Source organism: Rattus rattus, chromosome 1 (assembly GCF_011064425.1).
Source record: "Rattus rattus isolate New Zealand chromosome 1, Rrattus_CSIRO_v1, whole genome shotgun sequence".
Classification (NCBI taxonomy): domain Eukaryota; kingdom Metazoa; phylum Chordata; class Mammalia; order Rodentia; family Muridae; genus Rattus; species Rattus rattus.
Window position 1 is genome coordinate 35,233,628 of NC_046154.1, and position 27,563 is coordinate 35,261,190.

General features: G+C 48.4%; 2 protein-coding genes across 5 annotated transcripts in view; both read right to left on the reverse strand.

Annotated features, from left to right (window-relative positions):
* The window catches only part of Trit1 (tRNA isopentenyltransferase 1), a 42,911-nt gene extending 36,519 nt beyond the window's left edge, over window positions 1-6,392 (reverse strand). The window contains exon 1 of one of the 2 annotated variants that reach the window (XM_032898786.1): window positions 6,188-6,383. In XM_032898786.1, the coding sequence (XP_032754677.1) occupies window positions 6,188-6,361 (174 nt within the window). In that variant the 5' untranslated portion in view covers window positions 6,362-6,383. Of the gene's footprint in view, window positions 1-6,187 lie in introns of both variants that reach the window. The other variant, XM_032898795.1, reaches the window with a different exon arrangement.
* A 13,483-nt stretch (window positions 6,393-19,875) lies between these two features.
* Window positions 19,876-26,726, reverse strand: Mycl (MYCL proto-oncogene, bHLH transcription factor). 3 transcript variants are annotated; one of them, XM_032898822.1, is made up of 3 exons: window positions 26,553-26,726; window positions 25,346-25,850; window positions 19,876-22,458 (listed from the first exon to the last, which is right to left on the reverse strand). In XM_032898822.1, the coding sequence occupies exons 2-3, from the start codon at window positions 25,839-25,841 to the stop codon at window positions 21,848-21,850; spliced, it is 1,107 nt and encodes a 368-aa protein (XP_032754713.1). In that variant the 5' UTR covers window positions 25,842-25,850; window positions 26,553-26,726; the 3' UTR covers window positions 19,876-21,847. The 3 variants fall into 3 exon arrangements, with proteins under 3 accessions (XP_032754713.1, XP_032754705.1, XP_032754696.1); XM_032898814.1 differs by lacking the exon at window positions 26,553-26,726 and adding an exon at window positions 26,214-26,525 and having other exon boundaries at window positions 19,876-22,455; XM_032898805.1 differs by lacking the exon at window positions 26,553-26,726 and adding an exon at window positions 26,214-26,523.
* Window positions 26,727-27,563: the final 837 nt, after the last annotated feature.

Here is a 27,563-nt window from a genome sequence, read left to right on the forward strand (position 1 = left end):
CAAGGAAGTTTCTAGCAGACTGGGCTCCCCACAAGACTGAGTTCCTCTTTTGTCTCAATAAACATCCAACCTGATGCTAAATTCTATTTCTTAGCTATACCAAGTTTTAGCCTCTAATAACACATCCAGTGCCACTAGTCTGCTCAAAACTCCATCTGACACACCTTGACACTGTGAATCTCATTTCTGGTGACTTTTTAAACTATACTTATGGGGGAGGGGAGTTGACGTATGCCACAGAATGTGTATGAAGGTCAAAGGACAACTTTCAGAAGTCAGGTCCCTCCTACCACCATGCTAGCACCAGGTCAAGCTTAGCGTCGGGCACTGTTCCTACTGAACCATTTCAAGGGCCCTGTTGTTTTGTTCTCTGAGAAAGAATCTCACGTAGCCCTAGCTCAAACTCACTATATAGCTGGGAATGGCGTGAACTTCTGGTCCTTCTGCCTCCACTGCCCAAGTGTTGTTGTTAGTTGCACACTGCCAACCAGGCTTCATCTTTTGAATCTTAAAAGATACATTTTAGATCCTGATCAAAATGTAGCATATTCCCATGAGGGATGAGTGGAATATGGGTTAAGAACCACTCTCTGTGACTCAATCCTACAGCTCTTGCATCATCTAAAGAGGAAATCATGAGACATACAGAGAACTGTGCTCAATAACAGATCTACAGACCGTCGGCATATTTCCTGACCGTTAAGCAGTATCTGCTTTATGCAACTCAGTGTGAAGACCTAGAAGGCGTTATTACAAAATACTCAAGAGGGCACATCAGTTACTCTTACTGCTACTCTACCAGAGATGAGGATTCAGTCCTCAGCACCCAAGTGGCAGCTCACACCTACCTTTCACTGCAGCTCTGGGGAATCTGAAGCCCTTTCTTGCTTCCATGGGCATCCCTACACATCAAACATTCATGCACACAATTTAAATAACGAGAAGTAGCTGAAGCAATGGCTCAGTGGTGAAGAGCACTGGCTGCTGTTCCAGAGGACCAGGCCTTGATTCCCAGAACCTACCATCTAGTGGCTCATAACCAACTGCTACTCCAGTCCTAAGGGACCCAATGCCCTCTTCTGTTTTCCACAAACAGTAGACTGTAAGTGGTGCACAAACATACATGCAGGCTAGTCCCAGCACTCAGGACCGAGAGGCAGGTGATTTACGTTATGTCCGAGGCCAGCCTGGTCTATAGAGAAACCCTGTCTCAAAAAACAAACTACACAATTAACAACCAAAAAAAAAAAGAAAGAAAGAAAGAAAAAAAAATGCAACCAAAACACCTAAAACCGTAATAATTTTAGTTTTTAAAAAAGAGTATAAAGCTGCTAGGTGGTGGTGGCGCACACGTTTACTCCTAGCACCTGGGAGGCAGAGACAGATGGGTCTGAGTTTCAGTCCAGCATGGTCTACAGAGGGAGTTCCAGGACATCCAGGAATACACAGAGAAACCCTGTCTTGAAAAAGTAAAAATAAAAATAAAATAAAATAAGGGGCATAAAGCTAGGTGTGGCAGCACATACCCACAAGCCCAGTGTTTAGGAGAAGGCAGGGAGATGAGGAATCTGGAGTTTAGCTGTATACTGAGTTTGAGAGCAGCAGTTCCGGGGGATCCAATTCCCTCTTCTGGCCTCTGCAAGGCACCGCATGCGCGTGATGCACATACATACATGCATAAAATCAAAATAAATCTTTCTTTTAAAAGTAGTACCTCCATTTGAGAAGTTGAAGCAGGCAAGATTGTGAGTTGAGGGCCAGCCTGGGCTACACAGGACTCTGTTTCAAAACACAAAGTAACAACAAAAAGCTCCTCCTCCCACTGGGTAAAAACTGAGCTCTAGCTGTAAGAGTGCACAATGGTGAGCAAAGACAGACATGAAGAACTGGATATACCTGTGCATTCAGGCAACAGGACATGGATATTTTATTGCATATTTGCACTCAAAAGTTTAAAAAAAAAAATCAAAGATCAAAGATCTCCAATTGGGAGCAAGAGGAAATGTTATACACATCCAAAATGTTATACATGATCTAGAATTAAAAGCAGTTCAGAATGCTCAAAAATCTTCTGTTTTTCATATATTAATAATTATCAAGGATAAAAGGAATTTAATTATCAAATTCTAGTCACAAATGTACAATTCTGAATGTGAATGCATGCACCCAAGAACCAGAAGAAGCCACAGTGGGAGTGCAGGGGTCTGAGAGAACTACAGAAGAGGACTTGGAGCCTCCCCTTCCCCACAGGCTAGATCCCAGAAAACACTGAGGCTGCAGAAACCAACAGCTGCCACTTGTCCCTCCTCTGTGCAGTGCCAGAGCCTGCTAGAGCCAGAGGGTTCTGAGAACTTTATTTTTCAGCTCCGCAGCTGGGCCAGCCAATCCACTTCATAAACTAACGCAGTCTCAAGCTTGGTCAGAGACGCTTGCTTCTGCAGTGGGCACCAGTCAATGCAGGGACTCATGAGTAACTGGTCAAAGAGCTGAGGAGAATAATAGACTGTTAACTGCTCAGCTCTGAACAAGACATCTGTATCAACCCCCACAAGGCTGGGCTGGGGGCGGGGCAGAAGGACAGTTAGAAGAGACATGGCAGGGTCCAGCAGTTAAGAGCACTGGCTGCTCTTTCAGAGGATCCAAGTTCAATTCCCAGCACCCACATGGTGGCTCACAACCATCTGTAACTGGTCTGATTCCCTCTTCTGGCTTCTACAGTCACTGCATACTTGTGGTGTGCAGATATACATGCAGGCAAAACACTCACACACATAAAAGAAGGAAGGAAGGAAGGGAGGGAGGGAGGGAGGGAGGGAGGGAGGGGAAGGAGGGAGGGAGGGAGGGAGGGAGGGAGGGAGGGAGGGGAATATGGAAATGAATGCTCTGATGCTGTCTTCTGAACATGGCATGGCTGGGGCTCTTGTGGACTCAGAGTACCTGCACAAGATCAGTGCAGTCAAACCCCTGAGGCTCCAATCCTAGCTGAGGTGAGGTCAGCAACTGATGGGTGCTGGGTTGTGGCCACTGCTAAGCTGCCCATCCATCCTCATGCAGGCAGTGCTAATTGGACCCAGTAGACGTGAATGTGGGAGGTCAGTGCTGGAAGGTCCAGAGTCTGTCCTTCTCAAAACAGATTCTGACTCTCAAAACCAGACAAAATGGCGAGCAGCACCTAAGCAATGACACCCAAGGTTATCCTCTGGCCTCTACCCAACATGTCCACATGTCCACAGGCACCTGCACGTACACAAGCACACAAACACAAGGTGTGCTCTTTGAGACTACAAGTATGGCTAAATGGTTGCATAACTGTCCTAGCATGCCCTCGGTTTGACCCTTAGCACCAAGAGAAAAAAGCAAAAAGTAGCAAATTTAATGAAATCTTCTGTAAAACATGATAGCTTTACCACACTGTCAGCACTATACAAGTTAGAGTGTCCTAGTGTCCTCCTCTATGGCAAAGAACACTAATTTACCTTAGACATAGCTATGAGGAAAAACCCATTCCTGAGAATACAGTACCCTCTATAGAGAACACCAACCCTAGTTACCTGAACCAGTTTAATTACTTAAAAAGTCATGTAGGCTAAAATGATTTGCCAGCATAATGACTCATACCTATAATCCCAGCACTCCAGAGGCTGAGGCAGGTGGACTGCTACAAATCTGAAGCCTGTCTGGGCTATAGAGTAGGATCCTATCTCAAGAAAATAACAAAACAAAACAAAACAAAACAAACAAGATTACTTCAAATGTGAGTTTGACAGGGACCAGGTTTGCTCTATGAGGAATGACATCTGAGAAAGGTCTGAGCAAGGATGTGGAGCAAGCTGAGTTTAAGCAAGAGCAGGAGGACCAATCCAAAATGATCACATGTTCAGCACTCCTCAGATATCTACCAACACACTTCCCCTTGGATGCCCAGCAAGATCTTCCTGACTTGGAGTTTGGCCATTCTTCCAGGCCCCCAACTCTGAATCCTGCACCACACTTGGCTTCTTCTTTCTGCCACAACCAGAACATCTTCACTAAGCCTCACCAGCCCAGAATTATAGAACACAAGGATTGGAAGGGACACTGTTAGTACAGCAACGCCTTATGAAAGCCCTGGGCAAGCGGCATCCAAAGTCTCAGGGCAAGCGGCTATAATTACACCACACTGGAATTACATCATTTGCTTCTCCCAACCATTATGCACACTGCTTACAAATCCACGATCCTAGCACGCTGCTCTTATCCTGAATATTTCCTGATCCAGAAGACTCTCTGAGACTTCCCTATTGAAGTCTCCTGACTGTCCCACACACATTCTTCACCATTCTCAGTCTGTCTTCGTGTTCCTTCCTATTGCATGCCTTTCCGTTCTTACTTTTTAACCCTCCATCTTGTTTCACTTTGGTTTTCTGAGACCAGGTCTCCCTGTGTAGTCCTGGCTGACCTGGAACTTCCTATGTATACCAGCTTGACCTCCAGGACATGGCAGTTCTCTGGCCTCGGCCTCCAAAAGGATCGAGGATCACAGCGTATGCCACCTTGCCCAGCTTCAGGCTCTTCTCTTTTAAAATTCATATTGACCTGTTTGTTTTTTCAGTGTGTGTGTGTGTGTGTGTGTGTGTGAGTGGAGAGGCCACTGAGGTCAGTGTCAGGGTTGCCCCAGCCTCAGTATGTCTTTAGAGACTTCCCATGACCTTCACTGACTTCTCCCTTCTCAAGAATGTTATAGCATTTAATATCATGAAATGCAGCCCTTGTAGTCTCTTCTGAACCCGCCCTCCTGCACAAGCTCTATAAATAGCTCTGTTCACTTATTAGCTCTGCCTTACATCATGTTTAGCCAGACTAGCATTCCCCAATAGGAGTATAGTCTTATCTGAGCGCACGTGTGAACGCGCAGACACCCCCACACACACACCACACACACACACACACACACCACACACACACACACACCACACACGCACACACACAGCCACCATAGTTTTCACTGTCACCTTATTTTTTTAACACTTGTCCTAAGTTGTACTAAGTGCTTGACATATCACATTTTATTTAATGATCACAAGGTTGAGGTAGTCATCCTAGTTTACCAGAGAAACAAAGGTATCTTTGTTCGAGTAAGCGTAAACTTGGGGGAAAAAAAAAAATCAGGCTGAGACTCAAGTTAAACTCTACCCCCTCAGCTGGCACAAAGCAGGCCGCACACACCCATTTGTTGCGGCATCTTACCTTTTAGTATACGCCGATGGTCTTACCATGGAAAAATAAATTACGAGGGTAGAAACCATGTCAGGAGCCTTACGAGGTAAAGTCGGGTAAAGAACTAACCTTTCAGGTTACTGCCCCTTAGTTTAAGGTTCAGCACCTTTGAACATGCCTAACAGCTGCTGTAACCCTTCTCACATCCGCTCAAAAATGTCACCTACTGTCTAGCACGAATGCTCCTATGTCGCTTCTGAGAGTCCTACCTCAAGGAGGACAAAAGGATTAAAAAACAAAAATATAACAAACGAACAAACAAAAACAAAAACCCCTCAGCTTCAGCCAATATTTACCACAATGACTGAGCTTCTGAGCGGGCCTCCCTGCTCTCCACTGTCACACTCCAATGTCTCACTTATCAAACACTTCTGCCTTGTGACCGTGAGGCAAATGACACTTCTTCCACTTTACAAATAAAATTCTCAAATACAGGGCACTGCTGAGCTGAAGTCACGCGGTCAATGGCTGCCTCTGACTGCTCCAATGCCCAAGAAGACACTCACAGGTGGCATCTGATTTAACTTGGTCTCACTGGGCTAGAATTAAAATTATGGCAAATTTTTGGAATAATTTACATTTATTGAAATTCACCGGATGTCAGCCATATACGTTCCAATATCTCTCCTCCATTTATCTGCAATGTGCCCACGCACAAGGTCGCTTCATCTCCCCAACCCCCAACATTTTTATCCATAAATGAAACTGTTGGTACTATCTACGAAAGAGTAATGGCCTGAGAAGTTACTCAAGTGATCACAGGACACAATGGACACTGTCTGCTATTGGATGGGTACCTAGCAGGTGTGGGTTTCTTTCATCTGGATCCCCATATGCCTCGGGGTTCACCCACTAAAGGGTGTCCACGAGTCCAGGGCCCGCACGCGACCTCCAAGGTTCCCAGGCCTCGGGGCCAAGCACGCTGCCTTACCTGCATGGAGTCGGCGCTGACGATCTCGCCGCCGAGGCGCTGGCCTAATTGCAGAGCCAGAGTGGACTTGCCAGTGCCAGTAGCCCCGAGAATCACTACAAGTGGCAGTGTTCGTGGCAGGCCTCGGAATCCAGAGCTCACAGGAACCGCTCGTGCTGCAGCCGCAGCCGCCATCTTGAAGGCATCTGAGCATGCGCCGAAGCAGCTGTCCCCATGGCAACAGTCAGTGCGCCGGCGCGGATCTCCGGCTCGAACGGGGGTTGGGAGGGGAGGTGCAAAGGAGGAGGAAGCTGCGGGACAAAGGTACCAAGCTTGGGAGGACAGTGACGTAAGTGCCTTCGACTAGCTGTGATTAGCCCAATGACTTGCTTTCTCAAAGGAGAGATGGCAGCCCATCTAAAATATTTCTGTCTACATTGCGTCCAAGCACCCAATTCTTTTTCCTCCTAGCATTAATTCGAAGATAAAACTGTATAACTGGCGTCTGGTTTATTGTCTGAGTTCTACCACAGGTTGCTAGTTTCACAAAGACAAGAGGCACATTCTGACTAGGTCAATAGTTTATCTCCTTTCCCTGGCACAGGCACCCAGTAATGATTAAATGGACAGAAAAACGACTTGCCTATTTAGCGTTGGATCTAATAAGCTCAGAGAGCGGCATTCTTCAAAATCAGGTCTATCCAATTCTCAGTCAAGGGCACGGCTCTAATGTTTTAATTCCACGGTCATTTAGACACAATTAGAAAGCAGAACAAAACTCTCCATTGGCATAAAGCAGTCAAGAGATAGGCTAAAAGCAGAACAACAAGCAAGTGAACAAACAACCCAAAAATTAGAAGAAGGAGTGGGAGAAAAAAAAAAAAAAAAACGGATAAAGCAGATACAAGTGAGGGAAAGAAAAATCAGAATCAAAGAAGGCCAAAATTTAAGATTCCACACACCACTTTAAGAAATGGCTTTAGGCCCTGGGTTCGGTCCCCAGCTCCGAAAAAAAGAACCAAAAAAAAAAGAAAAAAAAGAAAAAAGAAATGGCTTTAGGGGTCCAGAGAGATGGCTTAGCAGGTAAAATTGTCCGCTGCCAGATCTCATGACCTGAGTTCAATCTCCAGGATCCGCATGGTGGAAGAAGAGAGCAGATGCTGACCTGACCTCTGTGTACACATGCGCACACGCACCCACACGGCAATGACAACAGAAGTTCTGACACACACACACACACACACACACACACACACACACTGAATTTAAAATTAAGAAAGAATGGCTTTGGAACCAGAAGAACCCAGATTCAAATTCAGGCTTATCAGCTGAGAGCTGATTAATTCATATCAGAATTAATTCCATTAACATCATTTTTTTTTCTCTTTTTCTGAAGATTGAACCCAAGGCCCCCTGGGGGCTGAATATACACTACGGCACCGAGCATACCTCAGAGCCCTCCTTCACCTCTTAGCCTCGGCGATTTTATCTTTCAATTCTTCTGAGAGTTGCCATAAGGAGAAAGTGAAATAATGTCTGGAAAGTGCTTGCTTCCAATGCACTGGCACATAACAGCCACCATTTGTTGAACAGTTTGTGTTATTATAACTGTACAATCCCATCTGCCTCCCTAAATAAGCAAGAGCAAAAGCCTAAAGGCAGAGAATCTTTCAATAACGTGTAGTAAAGATACTTAAATACCCCTTCTGCTAACCTCTATCTAGTTGGGCAGTTTAAGGGGTCTGAAGATGCAGGTTTAGTGGTAGAGCGGTTGCTTAGTAAGCATGAGGCTCTGGGTTCAGTCAGCACTTGGGATGGGGGCGGGGCATAAGCGCATTTTCTCTGAGACTAGTTCTGTCTAGCTCCCAGGTAAAGCCAGGACTTCTCGTGTGAGAGTAGTTTGATAGGTTTTGTAATGTGGGTGGTAGCATGATGCAGGGGGAGGGGTGCCTCAGCATGGGCCCGCTTAGGCACACACCTACCTCGGTACCAGCCATACGATGGGTCTAGTATAAAATGAAGTTTATTTGGGGGGTGTGAGAAGGGAGCAGAGGCAAAGAAATAAAAGGGACAGAGAAGGACAGAAAGAGGGGGGAAAAAGAAGGGAAGAGGCAGGCTGGGAACGTGTGGGGGGCAGGGGTGGGGGGACAGAGAAAGAGGCCAGAGAGAGAGAAAGGAGAGAGAGAGAGAGGGAGGGAAGGAGGGAGGGAGGGAGGGAGGGAAGGAAGGAGAGAGAGAGAGAGAGAGAGAGAGAGAGAGAGAGAGAGAGAGAGAGAGAAGCCTGAACAGTCTTTTATAAGTGAGCCAGACTCATACCTTGTCGTTGCTGGGTAACTGTTGGGCGGAGTCTAGGAGAAAAGCTAACAGAGCCCCCAACACACCCAGAAATCCAGAGTATGTCACTGGCCTACCCAGAATGACTGCCATTATATTTTTCTTCACTAAAATCTCCTTAGGCTAAATGGCCACTCTCTCAGATCTAGGCTAAACCATGTAGCTCCGTATATTGTTTGGGAGGACTCCCGTTCCTAGTCCTTGGTTCCTAAGATCTCCTTTACTCAGTGCAGGCTATTTTGATGGAAAGCCTTGTTCTCTCTAATTTGTGGTACCCGCCTGGGGCTGAGTTTAAAATGGAGATGTGTGGCCACATATCCGGCAGACACTCTCACACGATGGTTGTTAACTGTAGAGCCTTTGCCTGGAGACTTTCAGAGGGTATGGTTACCATGGCAACCACCAGAAAGATGGCAGGCTGGAGGAATGAGGTACATAAAAGAGAAAGGGGAGGCTGATTTCATGATGACAGTCTGACGATGACAGACTATGCTCACTCACAGATAGGCTCGCACTATCCAAGTCATGACCAGGTGATTGTTACTAGAGAAAGAGAGAAACAGGAGGGAGGAATTTACCACCAAGAGACCAGAAGAGGTAGAGGCTCGTTACCAAGGCAACTGGAGAGAAAGGAATGAAAAAAAAAAAAAAATAGGGCTTCACCACAGCAGCAGAAAATTGCTTCTAGCCAAGCAACACAGGGCTGTTACTATAGTAACAAGGAGAACAGGGATCCTGTAGACCGTGGGGAGAATTATCACTGAAATGCTGAGCTGCAAAGACTCCTAAATCAGAATGGAGCCTGTGGTCCAAAACAAACGAGGAGACGGAAGGAAAAACATCGCCGTTTCCATTCATCGCGTGTCTACTGGTCCGGCCGAAGGAAAATAAGGGCATCTGAAACCGCCCCCTCCTTGGTTTGTAGCTCTACTACAGTGGTCTTCTGACCTCTGAATTATACTAAAAGCAGTTCCTGAAAGATATCCTGTAATTCAGAATTCTAATCAGAGGCATCGTGTTGGAGGGAAAGCCAGGGAGTGCGTATGACCAGGAGATAAGTACGTCTGAAACAACAACAGAAGCATTGCAGGGTAATAAGGAAATAAAAAGAAAGCACACGGGAGTCGGGAGAGCTGTTTGCACTCACTCCCAGGTATTGAGCTTGACCCCTCTCTTTCATGAGAGCAGGTGGGAAGGAACTCACTCCATTTTGAAAAGGTGCTCCAGAGAAAAGAATATGTATGTCGCTTGGAGTGTACGTACATACCCCAGGAAGAAGGCTGTTTCAGAAGCCCACCTCTAACATACTTCATGCATCGTGCTCAGACTGTTGCAAACAAAGAAATCCTGGAGGGTTTTTGTTTGTTCATTTGTTTGTGTGGTGCTGGAGAAGAAACCCTGGGGGCGGGGGTGACCATGTTTTCTAGGGAGGTACTCCACTACCAAATTAAACCCTCTGCCAAGAAATCCTATTTTTGGTTGTTTATTTCGGAAGCAGATTCTCCTTATTTAGCCCAGGATGGTCCAGAACTCAACATCCTCCTAGCTCTGCCTCCCAAATATTGGCATCAGCAGCATGAGCAGCATAACAGGCTTTTGGGCATTTTAGTTTTAAATTGGGGGTGGCAATAGTCCCAGCCTATAGTCCCAGCATTCAGAAATCTGAGACAGGAGGATTACCACCAGTTTGAGGCCAGCCTAGACTACATAGCAGGTACCAAGCCAGCCATGTCTGCATAGTAAGACATGGTCTGAGCACCCATCCCTATCTTCCCCCTAAAAAGAGAAATCTTAGTTTCCAAGATAAGTTGAATGTGGAAGAGTACATTAAACGTTTAGGAATTAGATTCTAGGAACACCAGGTTATTTGGAAGGTAGTGATTCCCTCTCACCTTTCTGAAATCCCAAGGATAACCACCTAATTTTCACAATGTGTGTGTTTTCCTGGAGAAAGCATGTAAGTCTGACTCTCTGTGTACCTTCCGCATCATCTTTAAAAACAAAGAATGGTACTCGGGATGCGGTGAGCATGCAGAAATAGCAGAAAGAAGAAAAACGGGGTAGAGAAAGAAAACGATGATCCGTGAGTACTCATTATGTTATCTCCAGTTCTCCTATAGATTAGAAGTGTGTGTTGCATGAAACACGTGTGTGCAAGTGTACATAAATAAGTGTGGAGGACAGAGGTTGACGTAAGGTGTCTTCCTTAGTCACCCTCAAACTTTTTTAAAGGAACCCCAGGAATCCTCTGTCTCTGTTGAGATTACAGGCGCATGCCACTGTACCCAGCTTTATATGTGGATTCTGGGGACCCGAACCCAGGTCCTCATGTTTGCACAGCGAACACCTCCTGACCGAACCATCTCCCAGCCCCTAAATAATCTATTTATTTGGGGAAGGGGGAGAGATAAGAAGGCAAGAGATGTAGCCATTAGAGTAGAGGGTTCATCTAAAGCAGACCATGTAGAAGACAGACATTTCAGATGAATTCTGGAAGAGACTGTGGTGTTCAGAGCAGAGAAATGACCAGGCCATGGGAAGTGTGAATTGTTGGTCTTCAAGGTGAGAGAGCAGGCTCAAGGCAAACACACGGGGCATAGTGGCACAGGCCTGTAATGTCAGCACTTGGAAGGCAAAGACAGAGGCAGAGGCAGCCAGATCGCTGTGAGTTCAATGCCAGCCTGGTCTACCAGGGTAAGTTCAGGCTAGCCAGGAATACATAGGAGACTGTCTTAGGGTTTTACTGCTATGAACAGACACCATGACCAAAGCAACTCTTACAATGACAACATTTAATTGTGACTGGCTTACAAGTTCAGAAGCTCAGTCCATTGTCTCCAAGGTGGGAGAATGGCAGTGTCCAGGCAGGAATAGGGCAGGAGGAGCTGAGAGTTCTACATCTTTCTCCGAAGGCCATTAGGAGAAGACTGGCTCCCTTGTGGTTAGGAGGAGGGTCTCATTGCCCAGCCCCACAGTGACACATTTCCTCCAACAAGGCCACACCTACTCCCACAAGGCCATACCTCCTAATAGTGCCACGCCCTGGACCAAACATATCCAGACCACCACAGAGACTCTGTCTCAAACCAAAGGTGGGGGTGGAGGGGCATTAGCTTTTTAGTACAATCTAAGATACCCTTCAGCGTAATTCAATCTTATATACCCCAAAGAAAAAATATTTCCTGTGGGAAATATTTCATAATAAACTTAGTACTGAAATTTGCATTTAATTTCTAGAGTTCCCATAACAAATTACCATAAATTGGGTGACTTAAAATGAGAGAAATTAATTTTCTTATGGTTCTAGAGGCCAAACATCTAAAGTCAAGCTATCGGAAGACCCCTTGTGTCTCAGTGGGGAAGGATATATAGTTTGTCTCTTTTTGCTTTCTGTAGTTGCCAGCAACCCTTCATGCTCCTTGGTTTATGGCCATATAACCTTAATTTCTGTCTTTTTTACATTAGCTGTTTCCCCTCTTTGTATCTGTCTGAATTGCTTTCTCCTTAAGACAGAAATGAAGCAGAATCACTCCAATTCAGTTACATCCGAGTCTTAACTTGAGGACACCTGCAAAGGTAGACACCTTTATTTCTAAAGAAGGTAACAGGTTCAGTCTGGTCCAGATGGGTGGAGTAATCACAGTCGTTAGATTGTTTTCTGAGTCTTTGTTTGCACTAGGGATGGGCGTGTTGAAATTTGGGATCTCATAATTGCTCAAAATAAACAAAAGGAAGAAGAGGGTAGTACTCCCTTTGTTCTTGAGTTCAGGTTCCACTAAGTGGAGTCAAGGAGTTTGCTCCAGAGCATACCAGAATATCCTCAGAGACAGCCTGTCAGCCCTGTAGGAAATCTGTACAATCAGGGTGGTGGAGAGTCGGGAAGTACAGACCATCAGGAAGACTTTCCCACCTTAGGCTCATAGGTTGTTTCAAACTCTCTCTGTTTCTTCCTCTTTCTGTCACCCTTTCTCTTGGGTGACATTCTGGGCAGCACACATCTTAATGTCTTTGTGAGTTTCACACTTGTGTCTTCTATTGAAATCCTTTAAAAGTTCATACTATGCCTTATTTTTTCATTGTGCGTGCATGCATGTGGGTATGTGCTATGGCGTGTGTGAGGAAGGCTGAGGACAGCTTTCAGGAAAAGTTGGTTTTCTCCTACCACGTAGATCCAAGGGCCTGAACCCAGTCCTCAGGTCTGGCAGTAAGCGCCACTTCACCATTAAAATCTTTTTTTTTTTTTTTTTTTTTTTAATCTTTGAGTCTTGGTCTTTCTACGTAGCCCTGGCTGGTCTCAAACTCATGACAACCTAACTGACTCGGCCTGCTAAATATTAGGTCAAACCCCTCCAAAAATTGTACTTTCCTATTTTCAGCTTTCTGCTGGGAGCTTCATTTCTGGTGTCCCCATCATCTCAGTCTTATTGTTCTCCAAACCACAGTCAGTTTTCAGTTTCTTCCCTTGACTTCCCTATCCCCCACCCCGTGTGTGTGTGTGTGTGTGTGTGTGTGTGTGTGTGTGTGTGTGTGTGTGTGTGTGTGTGTGTGTGTGTGTGTGGGTGTGTGTGTGTGTGTTATGCCAGAGCTCAGTGTGTGTGTGTGTGTGTATATATATACATTCTTCTCTCCTTTAGCGCGCTCTCTCTCTCTCTCTCTCTCTCTCTCTCTCTCTCTCTCTCTCCTGTCCCCACCCCCACCCCACAGTGTGCATGTGTGTGGACGGCTTAGGACAGAGCTGAGAACTTGATGCTCATTAGACTCCTATTGAGCTACATCCCCGGCTTTGACTTCCCTTTCAAAGACTTTCAAGTGGATGTTTGCCTCCAACAGGATCCCCTCAGAGACCTAATGTGACTCTAATTTGTCAAAATGAGAGTGCTGAGCTGGTAAATGGTACCAGACTGCTCCTCTAAACCTAGATCTAGTGCAAACTTCCCAACTGCTTCTTGATCTTCCCTCATCCCAGAACATGCTCCTCTCCGAGTACATTTAAATACCCACTACCCGTGCAAGGACATTATGTGGGGGGATAACCACTGGGATCCCTTTCTCCTTCTGAGTCTGCAGGCCTTATCTGTGACCCTATGAATAGATTCTTGAACAGTGTGCCTGGCCAGTCTTATGTCAGCTTGACATCTGAGAGGAAGGAACCTCAAATGAGGAAATGCTCCTGTAAGTCTGGGCTATAGGCACGCATGTAGAGCATTTTCTTATTTAGTGTTTAACAAGGAGGGGCTCGGCCCACTGTGGGTGGGACCACCGCTGGGCCAATGGTCCTGGGTTCTATAAGTGACCAGGCTGAGCAAACTATGCTGAGCAAGCCAGTAAGCAGCACTCCTCTGTGGTCTCTGCAACTGCTTCTGCCTCCAGGCTGCTGCTGGGTCTAGAGTTCCTGCCTTGGCTTCCACTCAGGGACTGTGACTCGGGAGACATGGAAGCCAAATTAACCCTTTCCTCCCCAAGTCGCTTTTGATCATAGTGTTTTGTCACAGTCATAGTAACTCTAAGACAAACTTCCAGAAGGGAGAAAACAGAGCCTGCTGCACCCATTGCTGCTACCTCATGGCAGAGGAGAGCCTAACTGCCCAGACCAGTGCTCCGCGATGAATCGACTCCACTAGCTTGCTTGCCTGTTAGCAGTACACATTCAGGATCCGACACCAACCTTCTGTGGGTGGGGAGACACACAAAGGTCTGAGAACCATTTTTTGAGCCAGGCCTGATGAGGCAGGCCTGGAATCTTAGCCTCACAGGAGGCTAAAGCAGGAGAATGATTCGCAGGCTTGAGACCTGCCTGAATAACTTGGATGGATCTATCTCGAAATAAAAGTTTTACAGAAGAGTTGGCCAGATGGCTGTGACACACACACACACACACACACACACACACACACACACACACACACACATTTAATCCCAACACTCAGGAAGCAGAGACAGGCAGATCTGGCAGAGTTTGAGGCTAACCTGGTCTACAGAGAGAAGTTACAAGACAGTCGGGGATTCAAAAAGAAATCTTGTCTCCAAAAAAAAAGAGAGCACCAGGCACGGCTGAGCACCCACCTGTAATCCTAGCACCTTGGGAGGCTGATGCAGGAGGATCACTGCAAATAAAATTTGATCTGATAGTTCCAGGCTAGCCCGGGTTACTGAGTGAGACCTTGCCTCAAATGGATTAAGAGTCCAGATAGAATAAATGAATGGAGTCAGTTTGCTATGTGGGTCAAAGGCACCAAGTGCCCTATGAGGCACAATGGAGGGTGTAAAACAGGCTTCTGGACATAGAGCTTCTGCCTACTGAGGGCTCTGGATGCTGGGGGCCAGTCAGAGGCACAGGCCTTTGCTATCGCCTTTTTCCTCAGCCTATATCACTCACTCACGTTGGCACTCCTTGAGCGATGGTTCACCACCACTCAAGTGTGGCAAACTACACTAGTGTGGGCAAACTCAGTCATGAAATTTTCAGGTGTGAGGAGGTTAGGGTGTGGGGTGTGTTTGTGTGTGTGTGTGTGCACGCGTGCTCGTTACATTAGAGACTGTGTAGAGGCCAGGGGTCAGTTTCCCTCAGACACCATCCACAGGGTCTCTCCTTGGGACCTGGGTGTTGATGATTAGGCTAGGCCGTTTGGCCATCTGCCTGTCTCCACCTCCCCCATTGGGATTACAAGCCACCATGCATGGCCTTTTGCTTTTAAATGGGTTCTAAAGGTTGAGGCTCAGATCCCCACACTTGTGTGGTATGTGCTTTACCCACTGAGCCATCTTCCCATTCCTTGCTGGAAAGATTTCTCATTTTACCCGTTCCTCTACCCATTGCCTTTCATATTGACTAATCTGGCCTAGTGAAGGTGGTGCTCACTTTTCATCCTAGCCCTCAGGAGGCAGAGGCAGGTAGATCCCTGAGTTCCAGTCCAGCCTGGTCTACAGAGTTACTTCCAGAATAGCCAGGGCTAGCCCTCAGGAGGCAGAGGCCGGCAGATCTCTGAGTTCCAGTCCAGCCTGGTCTACAGAGTTACTTCCAGAATAGCCGGGGCTAGCCCTCAGGAGGCAGAGGCCGGCAGATCTCTGAGTTCCAGTCCAGCCTGGTCTACAGAGTTACTTCCAGAATAGCCGGGGCTAGCCCTCAGGAGGCAGAGGCAGGCAGATCCCTGAGTTCCAGTCCAGCCTGGTCTACAGAGTTACTTCCAGAATAGCTGGGGCTAGCCCTCAGGAGGCAGAGGCAGGCAGATCCCTGAGTTCCGGTCCAGCCTGGTCTATAGAGTTACTTCCAGAATAGCCGGGGCTAGCCCTCAGGAGGCAGAGGCCGGCAGATCTCTGAGTTCCAGTCCAGCCTGGTCTACAGAGTTACTTCCAGAATAGCCGGGCTACATAGAGAGACCCTGACTCAAGGGGGGAAAAGAGACCAATTTGTTCTCTAAGTGTGGCCTGATTTAAAAAAAAAAAAACTTAATGTGTCTGAATGTTTTGCTTGTATGTATGTATGTATGTATGTATGTATGTATGTATGTATGTGTGTATGTGCACGATATGCATGCATGCCTGATGCCTGTAGAGGTCAGGAGAGTCCCCTGGGACTGGACTTACAGACATCGTGAGCTGTCATGTGGTGCTGGAAATATAATTCTGGTCCTCTGGAAGAGCAGCCAGTGCTCTTAACCTCTTGAGCCATCTCTCCAGCCCACTCAATTAGCTCGTTTATATGGCTTCAACAATACCAACCATTTACTGAATAGCTACCATTCTTCACAACAACCTAATTAGAAAGATACTATTATTCTTACCTTTTTCAAATTTTAATAGTTAGGAAAATTGGAGCCAGGCAACGTCAGTAACTTGCCAAAAGTCATACAGCTGGAAAAATGCAGGGCCAAGGTTTGGAATTGAGGTCTGTCCGTAGGGACTGAGTGGCCTCTTAACTATACTTTCCCCATCAAGTTTAAAGACAATCCAGTATTTGCCAGGCTCCTACTAGACCCCTGGCGCTGGGCCTAATCATTTAATAGCACACCTGATTAAAGACTTTAAGAACATATTTACATTTCCTTGCCAAGAGAATGGTAACATTAATACAGTTGATCCCTTTGGCAGAGTAGTTCTAAATAAACAGACATTAACAAAAGGCCGCCCACTGGGTTTGCAGTAGCAAGGACCATCGTAAGGGAACTTTAAACTGACAGTTTGGATACTTTGCTCACTCCTACCTAGTCACTCAATCCTCAGTGGTTTCTAGTTATCTTATCCATAGAAGGAAACCTCTCCAGCACTCCTGATCCCGTTCCGCTTCTAATGCCAACGTTCTAGAACACGGTTTGCACCTTTGACCAATTCAAATCAAATAAGATAGTCTATCACGTCTCAATCCCTCCCACACACACCCCCATAACTGCTAGTTGGAGCAGGAGTTAAGCTTTCCCCTTTAGTTAAGCTGTCTAAAGAGGATGACCCACTTCCTATGTCGAGTGCAGCTTTTCCACGGCCCCTCGATGCATACATACCAAGATGGGTGTGTAGCCCTGTAGGTATCCCGTTCAGAGGCAAACCTAATTTGTAGGAACCACTCTCTGAAATCCAGGAATAAACTCTTGGTTATTTTCAGACAAAGACAGAGGTAGGAGTTTGTAGAAAGAGCTAGGAGGGAGCTTAAAATACTTCACATTCCAGAAACTCCCTCCCATCCCCCAAGGAGGAGGCCTTATTCCCACTCCTTTCTCGGCCAATTTGACTCAGAGCTAGCAGCTGGTAGTGTAGTGTGTGTGAGTTTAGATATTGACTTTGCTGCCTTGGAACGCTCCACTTTGCTTATCTGGGAAAAGGGGCAGTCACTGCCCACTGCTCTCCGGGTTACTGAAAAGACAAAGACCTGCAAAGAAGCTAGCTTCAACAACTTTCCCCTGGGCCCTTATCAGTGTCAAGGTGTTGTGGTGGTGGTGGTGGTGTCATCCTACAAATCAGTCTCTTGACAAATGGCCTCCGAATAGCATTTAACTCAAAGGTTTCAGGTCCTGGGTGCTATTCCAGAATGAATAAAGAAGTCATTGGGAGTTTTAATTTTGTCTTTTCTTGTGTGCATTAGTTGCTTTGCCTGCATGAATATCTGAGAGGATGCCCGGTCCCCTGGAACTGGACAGCTGTGGGCTGCCCCACTGTTGCTGGGAACTGAACCCAGGTCCTCTGGAAGAGGACCTTCTGAGCCATCTCTCCAGTCCCAGAGAGTTTTAAGAAAAGCAGTCTTTGCCAGGTGTGAGTGCATAAGCCTGTAACCCCAGCACTCACAGATGGAGGGTGTCAGGAGTTTAAGGTCATACTTAACTATACCGTGAATTCAAGACCAGCCTGGGCTATCGAGATCTTGTTTCAAAACAACAACAACAACAACAACATCTTGGGGTTGGAGAGATGGCTCGATGGTTAAGAGCACTGGCTGCTCTTTTTCCAGAGGACCTGCAATCAGTTCCCAGTACCACATGGCCGCTCACAACTGTCTTGTGACTCCAGTCCCAGGGTGTCTGAAGCTGTCTGTGGCTTCTGTGGGCCCAGACACACATGTGGTATAAACCATACATGCAGACAAATATTCATACCTATAAATAGAAACAATCATCCTAAAAGGTAAAAAGAAAGAAAAAGTTTTATGGTATGTCTCCTTAGGTTCTAGGTGTGTGGCACGAAGGCCCAGGGAGAGGCAGCCGGATAAAAGATCAGGCTTGTGATTTTCCTCTATGACTTTGGGCAAGAAAACATACTGAGCCCTGGTGCCATACAGCAGCTACTGCTTGCTTACCAGGCTGAGGTAAAGATCACCTTGGCAAGCTGAGGAGTTAGAAGCTTTTTTGTTTGTGTTTGATGCGGCCTGGGGTTGAGCTCAGAGATTTGCACATTCGAGGCAAGTGCTGCACTACTGGGCTAAGTCCCAAGGCCCAAGAGAAACTTCCAGAAGCTCCTTGACCCTATTCAGGCTCCACAGACATCTAGGCATCAGGCAGGCAATAAGACCCCAAGTGTAAGGGAGAAATAGTGGAGACCCAAGCAGCTTTCTCTAACCATGATGCTCAAGGCCTCTGGAACAGCAACTGTTCCCTTTCCCCAGAGGGCGTGTTTTAAGTAAAACTATCCAACCCAGTCCACAGATGTTGCAGTGTGACAGGCTGATCATGGAACATTTGTTCCACTTTTCCCCAGAAAGGGCCAGGCTACTTCATAACTGTTACTTTGCTACTGTTATGAATCATAATATAAATTCCTGCCTATGCAAGATACCTGACATGTGACCCCGGTGAGAGGGTCCTTCGACCCTCAAAGGAGGTCACAACCCCACCATTGTCATTTGTAGCTCTGGCAAAGTGGGGTTGGCTTAATCCACTGTGAGATAATGGGCAATGCTCCCTGAGGAAGAGTCATCGACAAATCCTCTCACCTTGCATTTACATCAAATTAATCGGAGAACCACAGACAGCCTGATTTTTTCATTAGTTGAGGGAAGCAAAAAACAAAAACAAAAACAACCCAAACCCAAAACAAAACAAACAAACAAACAAACCCCCAAAATCATTACACTAAAAATCCTCAGAGAACTGTTTTAAAAAATCATCCTACAAATGGTCTTCAGAGGCTGGGTGTCAATGTGGCACTCTTTAGTCCCAGTACTAAAGGCAGAAACAGCCAGACTCTTCCTGAGTTCAAGACCAGCCTGGTCTATACAGGCTAACCAAGGCTATCTAATAAAACTTTGTCTCAAAAGACCAAAAAGGAGTGGGATCATGCCTTTAATCTCAGCACACGGGAAGTAGGATCTCTGTGAGTTCGAGGTTAGCTCGGTCTATGAGTTCCAGGACAGGCTACGTAGGCAGACCCTGTCTCAAAACAAACACCCCCACCCGCACGAAAAAAGACCAAAACCAAACCAAACAAGAACTACATAAGAACAGTCCCCATATTAAGGAGCTGTATGTTTAGAAGGCGACTCAAGGTCTACTACTTCACTTGAAACCTGATACAAATAAACAAACAAACAAAAAAAAAAAAAAAAAAACCATGGAAAACCCTGGTGAAATAGTTACCCTCATCTCACAGATAAAGCATCGAGGATTTAGAAAGGCAGAGATAAGAGGTCACAGAAGTGGTAGAGCTGGGATTTCAAGCCTCGTAACTTACAATTCAGCACTCTGCAATTCACTAGAGAATTTTGCTCTCACAGAGTACTGAGCCGACAGGGTATTGTTTAGACATGTCTGAAAGGGCATTCAGGGACCCGGAGTGGAATGACCAGGTTAGCAACATGGTAGAAAAATGCAGCCACCCAGATCGCTTGTGGCTACTCCAAAGCAGTGTTCTCTGCTTCAGGAAGACTCAGATGGCATGTGCTACCCCCACTCGGACATTTTTGAGAAATCTTTTATTAGAAGATGTCCCAGAAGGCAACAGTTTAAAATCAAGCAATTAATGATTACAACTAAATACAAAATTTCAGGTAAACTTGCCTTTCAAAATAAACCAGACCCTTGCAACAGGAGGTTTTTTTTTTCTTATACAAAAACAGTTAACACCACTTTGCAAAAAAGCATACAAAAATACAGTATTAAAAAAAAAAAAAAAAGGACGCCCACAGCATGTAACCCAGCAGCAGCTTATAAAACACAAGCCATTCAGATGAGACGTTAGCCTGTTCACCACTTGTCCTCCCAAGACAGTTCCAGGAGTTTCTTGGTGCCTAGAAGCCCTGCCCCAACAGCTACAACAGCTACTTCCAAAGCTTTCTCTAGGACTCGAGGCCAGGAAGCGAGTGGAGGCCATCATGGTTGGGAGCCGATTTGGAAGTGGTAGCTTTTTTTTTTTTTTTTTTTTTTGAGAGTCAAAAGTTGTATTTACTGTCTATCCCCCACACCGTTCCCTTACTTCCAAGCCCAGGGCCAGCAGGAAGCGATTTGCCTTCCTGGGTAAAGTTCTGGAAAGACTGACCCTTCTCTCAGGCAAAGCTTAGGATCTCCCGAGGATGCTCGCGTGACTGCTGCTAGCTTGGGTGACTTTCTTAGATTGAGGGCTGTACTTAGATTCCACCTGGAGCTGCCGAACACGGCTGGAGCAAACTCTCCTAGTTGGCGGAGTAGCGCTCCTAGAGGCACCCTGACAAGCCCCAGGGAGTAAGTGCACCTTCTGGGGCATCAGGTGAATCCGAGTGGCTCCCCTTTGAATCTCTCTGTAAGGCCCAGGTTCTGGGGGAAAGGATGTGACTCAGGCTGGCAGAGAACCAGAATGGTAGCTGCGGAGCCAGCAAACTCCTTGAAGTTGCTGGAGAAGGACAGGTTTGCACTGTTCCGGCAGGATGTAGACAGAGTCAAGCTCTGACTTGAGAGGCAGGTGGGAAAAGAGGAAGCGATAGGGCTGATAGGGCTCGTTCTTCCGAGGCACCTTATATCCGCCCAGAGAAAAGGTTCCAAGCTGGGCTTCAAATAGCCCTGCGGAAAACCTGGGTACCGAACGTTGTTCATGAGTCAGGATGCCAAGTCTTCCCCAGGTCCTGGGCTTCGACCCCATTTCCCTATGTCCCGGGGAAACATTTCTGGTCTGTGTGAAAGGGTGCTGGGGTGGCCATTGCATAACAAAGGCAGGAAGAAACAAAAAGGTCCCTTGTGAGGATAGAAAGGTCCCTCTCGGAGAAGGCCCAGAGGGCTCTGGGACAAAGACTCTACAGGCCAAGCCCTTTCAATGTTCTCAAAGTCATAGCGTTGAGAGTGGAGGGAAGGGTGTGGCCTAACATCCTAATATTATCTTAAAGGTTTCCACTCCTCAGCTACTGTAAAGTGTCTGACAATGAGGTAATGGTCCACGCTGATCAAGTTGTCGAGCTTGTCTTTGCCCAGGACAGCTCGCTGGTCTCCTGGAAAACAGAGCCTGGGGGAGACAGTATCCAGGCCCAGCTGTCCTCATATCATCCCCAGAGACAGCAGTGAGAGCAGCATCCTTTCCTAGCCTAAAGCTCCAGCACAGTGTGAGATTTCATGTAGGCTGCAGCCCCGACATCGTCCACCACCTGTTGCATAGCATCTGTCAGCCTTTCGTCAGGAGCTAGTGAGCTAAGCAGACCCCAAATCTCCACAGTAGCTGCCTGCTGAGAAGCCAAAGGCGCCAGAGAAGGACAGCATTCCCATGAGTCAGGGAAGAGGGAGAATTGGGTTTCGAGGTTACCAAGAATGCAAGCCCTTATTGTGTGTGCACTGGCTGCAATGCATTCTGGGATCTACTGTCCAGACTGCCCCGCTGTAACCAAAATGTGCAAATTACTAAGAGGGAGAGAGAGGTTAAAAAATAAGCTTGTGTCTGTAAGACAGAGAAGTCAGGCTTTTTGGTCAGTTAGTAGCCACTGAGGTACGCGATTCTTTTCTGCAGTTGCTGTTGCCGACACCGGAGTTGCCTTTTCTCCGTAGCCATTTTCTTTTCAGCCCCCACCAAAGCCTGCAAGTATTCTAATGCCTTGCTTAGGATCACGACTTTGGGGGCCTTAGAGCAGCTGGCCAGGGTGGGAACCTGGTCCCGCAGGGCCAGGAACCGTGAGCGGAGGTCATTCCTCCTTTTTCGTTCTAAGAAGTTATGGTTCTTCCTCTTGGTCACGTCCTCAGTGTCAGAACTGACAGGTTTGGGGTGGCAGGACTGGGGAGCCTCATTTTCTACAGGTGGGGGGCTCACAATCTCTTCTTCCTCCTCTTCCTCCTCCTCCTCCTCTTTCTCCTTGGGAGCTTCTATCTCCAGAGCCTCTTCCTGGGCACCTGGCTCAGGATCCCCGTCTTGAGAGCAGCTCTCTGGAGGAAAACGGGCAGCATAGTTGTGCTGCTGTTGGTGGATAGAGATGTGGAAGTGTTTCATGCAGGGGTCCAGGGGGTCTGCTCGCACTGTGATGGTGACTGGCTTTCGGATGTCCAGGGATCGTCTCTTCTCCACCGTCACCACGTCGATCTCCTCGCCTTCTGTCCAAGAAGAGATATGAAGAGAAGAAATGTACCCCATGAGGAACACATAGACACACACACCCTACGGCCTCAGTTCTCAACGTCTCGGCTTGTGAGACTAGATGACACGTCCGTGTTTTACACATCACTAAACTGAAGTGAGAGGACTGCCGATTCGTTTATACCAGAGAAATGCCATAGTGAAGGGGGAAATAAACAAGGGGAATAGTCTCCAGTTTCCTTCTGCACAACAAGGCTTGGGTAAGAACAAAAGGTAGACCCAAGCCAATGGCCCCCAGTCTCTACAGGCTTTCTCCTCCCCCACTGAGGGGGATGGAGAGAAAGAGCTACTGGCCTGGGACAAAGTTTAGCTATAAAGATCTTCTCCATTCGGGCTCTTTCATGCCCAATCAGAATTGTAAATGAGGGGTCTGTGGGCAGAGTTACCCTTTGTTCCTGCCCAGCACAGCCTGCGCTTGGGGATTGTTACTTTTCACGTTATAAATCCTATTATTCCCCCACCTCTCTATTCTGCCATCCTTTCAGCTGAAGATGCAGAGAAGGGAGGGCTACAACCGGTTCTCTTCAGCCACGGAGGGGAGGGGAAGGGTTTCCCTCAGGAGCATTTTGTTCCTGGGTTCAATGGGTTTCTAAAGCCATCCGTCATTTATCGGTCATCCGCCCCACCCCCACCTCTGGACCAGGAGAGGGTCGTATTTATAATCACAGGTCACCGAGAGCCTCGGGAACTTTGCAAACGTACAAGCGACCATTTCCCAATGAGCTGCACCAGAGGCGGAACAGTAGAGTGACCCAGATACAAAGGCCAACATGCCAGGGACTCGGATACACCAAGAAGTGTCCCTACCATTCCCTAGCTGGAAGGTCTGTGAGATGAAGCCAATCTGATCAGGCAATTAGGGAAAGACCCTCCTGCTCCCCCACATCTTGTAGTCCTCGACGCAGAAGGCCACCTTTAAAGCATTCTGGCCAGCAACAGAAGAGCTCCGTCCTCCACCTCTTTTGCATACCAGGAGGCTTGAGCCCCTTTGTCAGGAAGGTTTCCATTGTGTGGACAATCGCATTATTTCTCCATTAATAAAACCTGACCATTCAGCCCCCTGGCCTCAAAGCCTGTGATTGGCTGCCCAAGCAGTGTTTGGAATGCTGTTTTCCCCAGCCCCTATTCCCTATTGGCTGAACTGTGCCGTCAGTCACATTCCCCACCCCACCCCCTCATTGTTTGCAATCTGTTGCATTTTGTTCTAGGCCATGTGGCCAGAGAGTGAACCAGGAGCCCACAGACAGGTTCAGGTTAAAGGGCAGGTCAGAAAACAATTCAAGTTTCTGTACATCCCAAACCTTTAATTTTCATTGTTAAATCTCACAGCGCAGAAGGCTGTATCTAAGGAAGGTATCATTTAAGACACCACTCTCCTTTGCAGAAAGTAGTGTCAGATTCTACAAGATAAGGGATGTCCTCAGCTGGACATCCAAGTTCATTCCTCCTCGTTTTCAAAAGAAGAAATGGAGGCCCAGATCAGTCCCATCCCCTGTTATTTTCATGATGGTCTGGATGGCAAGTCAAGATCTCTAAACTTCCAAAACGATGATCTTTCTACTCAGCCCTTGTACAGCTGGACCTTCATTAGTTTCTTGATCTCAAGATTCCTTATTTGAGCCATTAGACACCATAAATTCCTGTTGCAGGTTAAAAAATGACCTTAACACAATGCGTCGAAGAAAAAGAGACTTTTAATTTTGTTCTCATTTCCCTCCATATATGAACAACTTCCACATCCAGTTCCCCAGTTCCCTCTCAAAAGCCCATTCTTTCGGTGCAGTGGCTTTTCTCTGTCGTAGTGAATGTGCCCACAGCCTCCTGCTACACCCCCAATAGCATTCTTTCCTGTATTTCTAATGGGGGTAGAGGGGCTCTCAGAGGCTGGGGAAGAGCAAGGTGGTCTGACCTCAGTGAGGTCTGCTCTTCATCAGGATGGGGGGAGGTCTGGAGCGCAACCTCAATACCAGGTCTTCTCCCAGAGATGGGAACGAGTAGGATGCGAGTAGGAATGTTGTATGTGGAAGAGCAGCTGAAGCCCACAGATGTATTGGGAGGGAGATTGGACACCTTCCCAAAGCCAAAGCAACAGGCAATCGTGTATCTCTTCTCAAAGAAGCTATGAGGAAGACCCTCTAAACATCAAGGATGACTGGGAAAAGGGTTGGGGGGAAAAGGCGGCTAGACAGCAGGAGGCTGGGGCTCACGTATTTCCTGTCTCAAAGCCTCAGTTTTCCCATCTGTTAAGAGGAGCGTTTATCCCCCGCCCCCCACCTGTCTCACTGGTCAGTAGAGATGGAGATGTGTAAGTAGTAAGGACTGGGACTGGGGTAAGAGAAAAGAATTAGCAATTTAAAGTACAGAAGGCAGGAGATCAAGGTTTTCGAGTGGAGGAAGGCTTTTTGGTTCTGCACAAAAGGTATCTTAGTCTTTTCTCCTTTAGGGAAGTGTGAGTTTCCCAGGGAAAGAGGCAGCAACAAAAAAGCTTCAAGCTTGGAGTGACTCTTAAGGGAACCCTTTCAACCTCCCAAGGACAGAAATCCCCTACAGTCCAACCCGAGTATTGTCCTCTCGAAGCGCCAACCCTCACCAAGTCGCCCTGGTCCCCTGGGGCTCCAATCACCATCAGAGGGACGCTGGCTCCCTCCCCACTTCTCCAAACTGTTTACCAACACACCCACGTGCCAGACAGACACAGCTGGGGGCTACACCGACCGCTTCAGTCAGAAAATGGGGAGGTGATGGGAAGCTTTAAGATCTAACGCCTGATCTCAAACAGCCGTAGATAGAGCTCTGGCCACCCATGGGGTGCCTCCCTCTTAGCTAGCCCGGGGTGGTCCTTACCGGAATCGCTGGGGCTCTCCGACCCGGAGCAGGCCTGAGTCTTGGGCTCGCCCAGCTGACACTGGGTGGCGGGCGCCGGGTTACTGGCTTCCAGACTAGGAGTGCCGTCCGGGGTAGCGGGCGCTTTGGGCGGGTTCCCCCGGGGCACTCCTGGGGCCAGCCTGTCGCTCACCACTCTCTCCAGCCGTTCCCGGGCAGAGAAGCCGCTCCACATGCAGTCACGGCGAATGATGGAAGCATAATTCCTGCCCCAAGCTTTCGAATGGCCCCGAGATTCCGCCTCGTCCCCGGCACCCCCTCCTGGCCACGGCTCCCCGGGACTAATCCCAGAGGCAGGGTCCACGGCGCCGGGACCGGAGCCCCAGGGCGGCGACGTGGGGGGCGACGGCACCAGCTCGAATTTCTTCCAGATGTCCTCGCTGGGCGCCGTGGAGCGGTAGAAATCCTCTCCGCAGTCATAGTCGTAGAAATAGTGCTGATACGAGTCGAAGTCCATGTCCGCTCCCTGCGGGAGGGAAGGGGGAGACGTGCTGACTGCGGTGCCCGCCGAGGGAAGAGGCGGCTCCGAGTCCCTCGCTGCAGCCGGCTGCGGGGCTCTGGTACCTCCCCAGGCCCACCAGCTTGCAGCCTGCGCCCTGGTCCCTGCTACTGGGAAGCCTGGCCTGGGGTCAGCTCGCTCAGGGCAGCTCGCAGCGGGCCGATCAGGCTGCGGGGAGCGAGTTCAAAGCAAACTTTGCCAGCACCGCCTGGAGCTCAGCTCCCGGGGCACAGCAGGGCCGGGCGGGGGCGCGCTGTCTCGAAGGCAGTCTGCAGCCTTGCAGCCCGCTGGTTCCCCGGGGACCCCAGCCCGGGCCACCCGCAGCCTCACCTCGCTCCCGCCGCCCGCCACCTGGAGCGGAGCGGCTCCCCGCCGGCTCGGGGAAGCCCGGCAGCCCGCACACACACACATGCGCGCCACCGAGCGCGCGGCCCCGCACTCACGAGCGCGCCCCCCGCGCGCGCTCCCCCCGCCTCGCTCGCACACGGCAGCCAGGACGCTCCCGGGATCGACGCGGGAGCGCGATCTGCAGGCGCATTGTTTCCCGACTGCTTTATATCTCGTCGCGTGCCCGGGGCTTGGGGACCAGGAGGGGGGGTGGTCCCTAGGAGACAAGCCCCTCCCCCTCCCGCCCCTCTCTCCGCTGGCGACAGGTGGGGCCGGCCCCACCTCCTGGCTGAACTGGTCGTTTCTATTCTATCCCTTGAAGCTCCCTAATAAATTGTACGCTGGGGAGTGCAGAGCAGAAGAGCTGATGCAGCCCCGCAGTCTCCTGTTGGAGGCGTGACTCTTCCAGAGGCTCCCGCGGTCCAGGCGACTTAACTAAAGCGGAGCTCCTCACCTACTCAGAGCCACTAGAGCTGCTCCCCGCCCCACCCTGCTAGTCTACTTCCCAGGGCGCGCCCCACTTGGTTCAGGTGCGTCCCACCCATGACAGAGGTGGTGGTGGTGGTGGCGGCGGCGAGGAGGGGGGGGGGCGGCGCACACTGCACCTCCACCGCGCCACCTGGCGGCGCTCGGCTCTGAACCCAGGCTTCTTCAACCCATCGCTTCTGCAACCGTTAGCCTATTCTTTAGCTCAGTGGCTCAAACCTGAATAGCAGCGAAGATTCCGGGCTAGGAAGCCCCAGTATATAATCCCTCGGAGCCCCAGCTTCACCGGTGAAATGGAGGGATGGTAATGACTTCACAGGGTCGCCTGGGATAATTTGTTTACTAAAAAGAGAGCGTCTTAGGAATGGATGTGAGAGAGTTCGAACAACAGCAGCTTTGTCCCTGGGGAGGGTAGTGAGACATCCCTCCTCCCCTAGGTCATAGCTGACATTTGACCCTTCCCCTTCACTGCCCTGACTCCCAATATTCATCCTCAACACCAAACTCTCCTAAGAGCTATTTTAGAGATAGGGATGTAGGGGTGTAGGGGTGTTGGGGCGTGGAAACTTCATTCAGGCCCCTGTTTTGTGCTTCCTCGCTGTGGGATCATAGTGTTTGAAGTTTTGCCTGGAGTCCCTGGCCGAGATGATGGCTATATAATTCCTTTGTGCTATCATAAACAGGCTACCTTCTGAGAAAGGGAAAAGCTAACTATGCAGCCTGAGATTTAGGTCTAAGGAAGGTAACTTAGGATAGCAGCCAATACATCTAGGATCCTCCACCTGGCATCAAGGTCTGGTGTCTGGT

Excerpts from the sequence above, each read along its gene's own strand:
- Mycl (XM_032898805.1), bottom strand. The coding sequence starts at position 26,294 with ATGTGTGTGTGTGCGGGCTGCCGGGCTTCCCCGAGCCGGCGGGGAGCC. Across the intron at positions 25,851-26,213 it reads TGGCGGGCGGCGGGAGCGAG|GGAGCGGACATGGACTTCGA; the intron begins GTGAGGCTGCGG and ends TCCCTCCCGCAG. Across the intron at positions 22,459-25,345 it reads GGAGAGCCCCAGCGATTCCG|AAGGCGAGGAGATCGACGTG; the intron begins GTAAGGACCACC and ends CTTCTTGGACAG.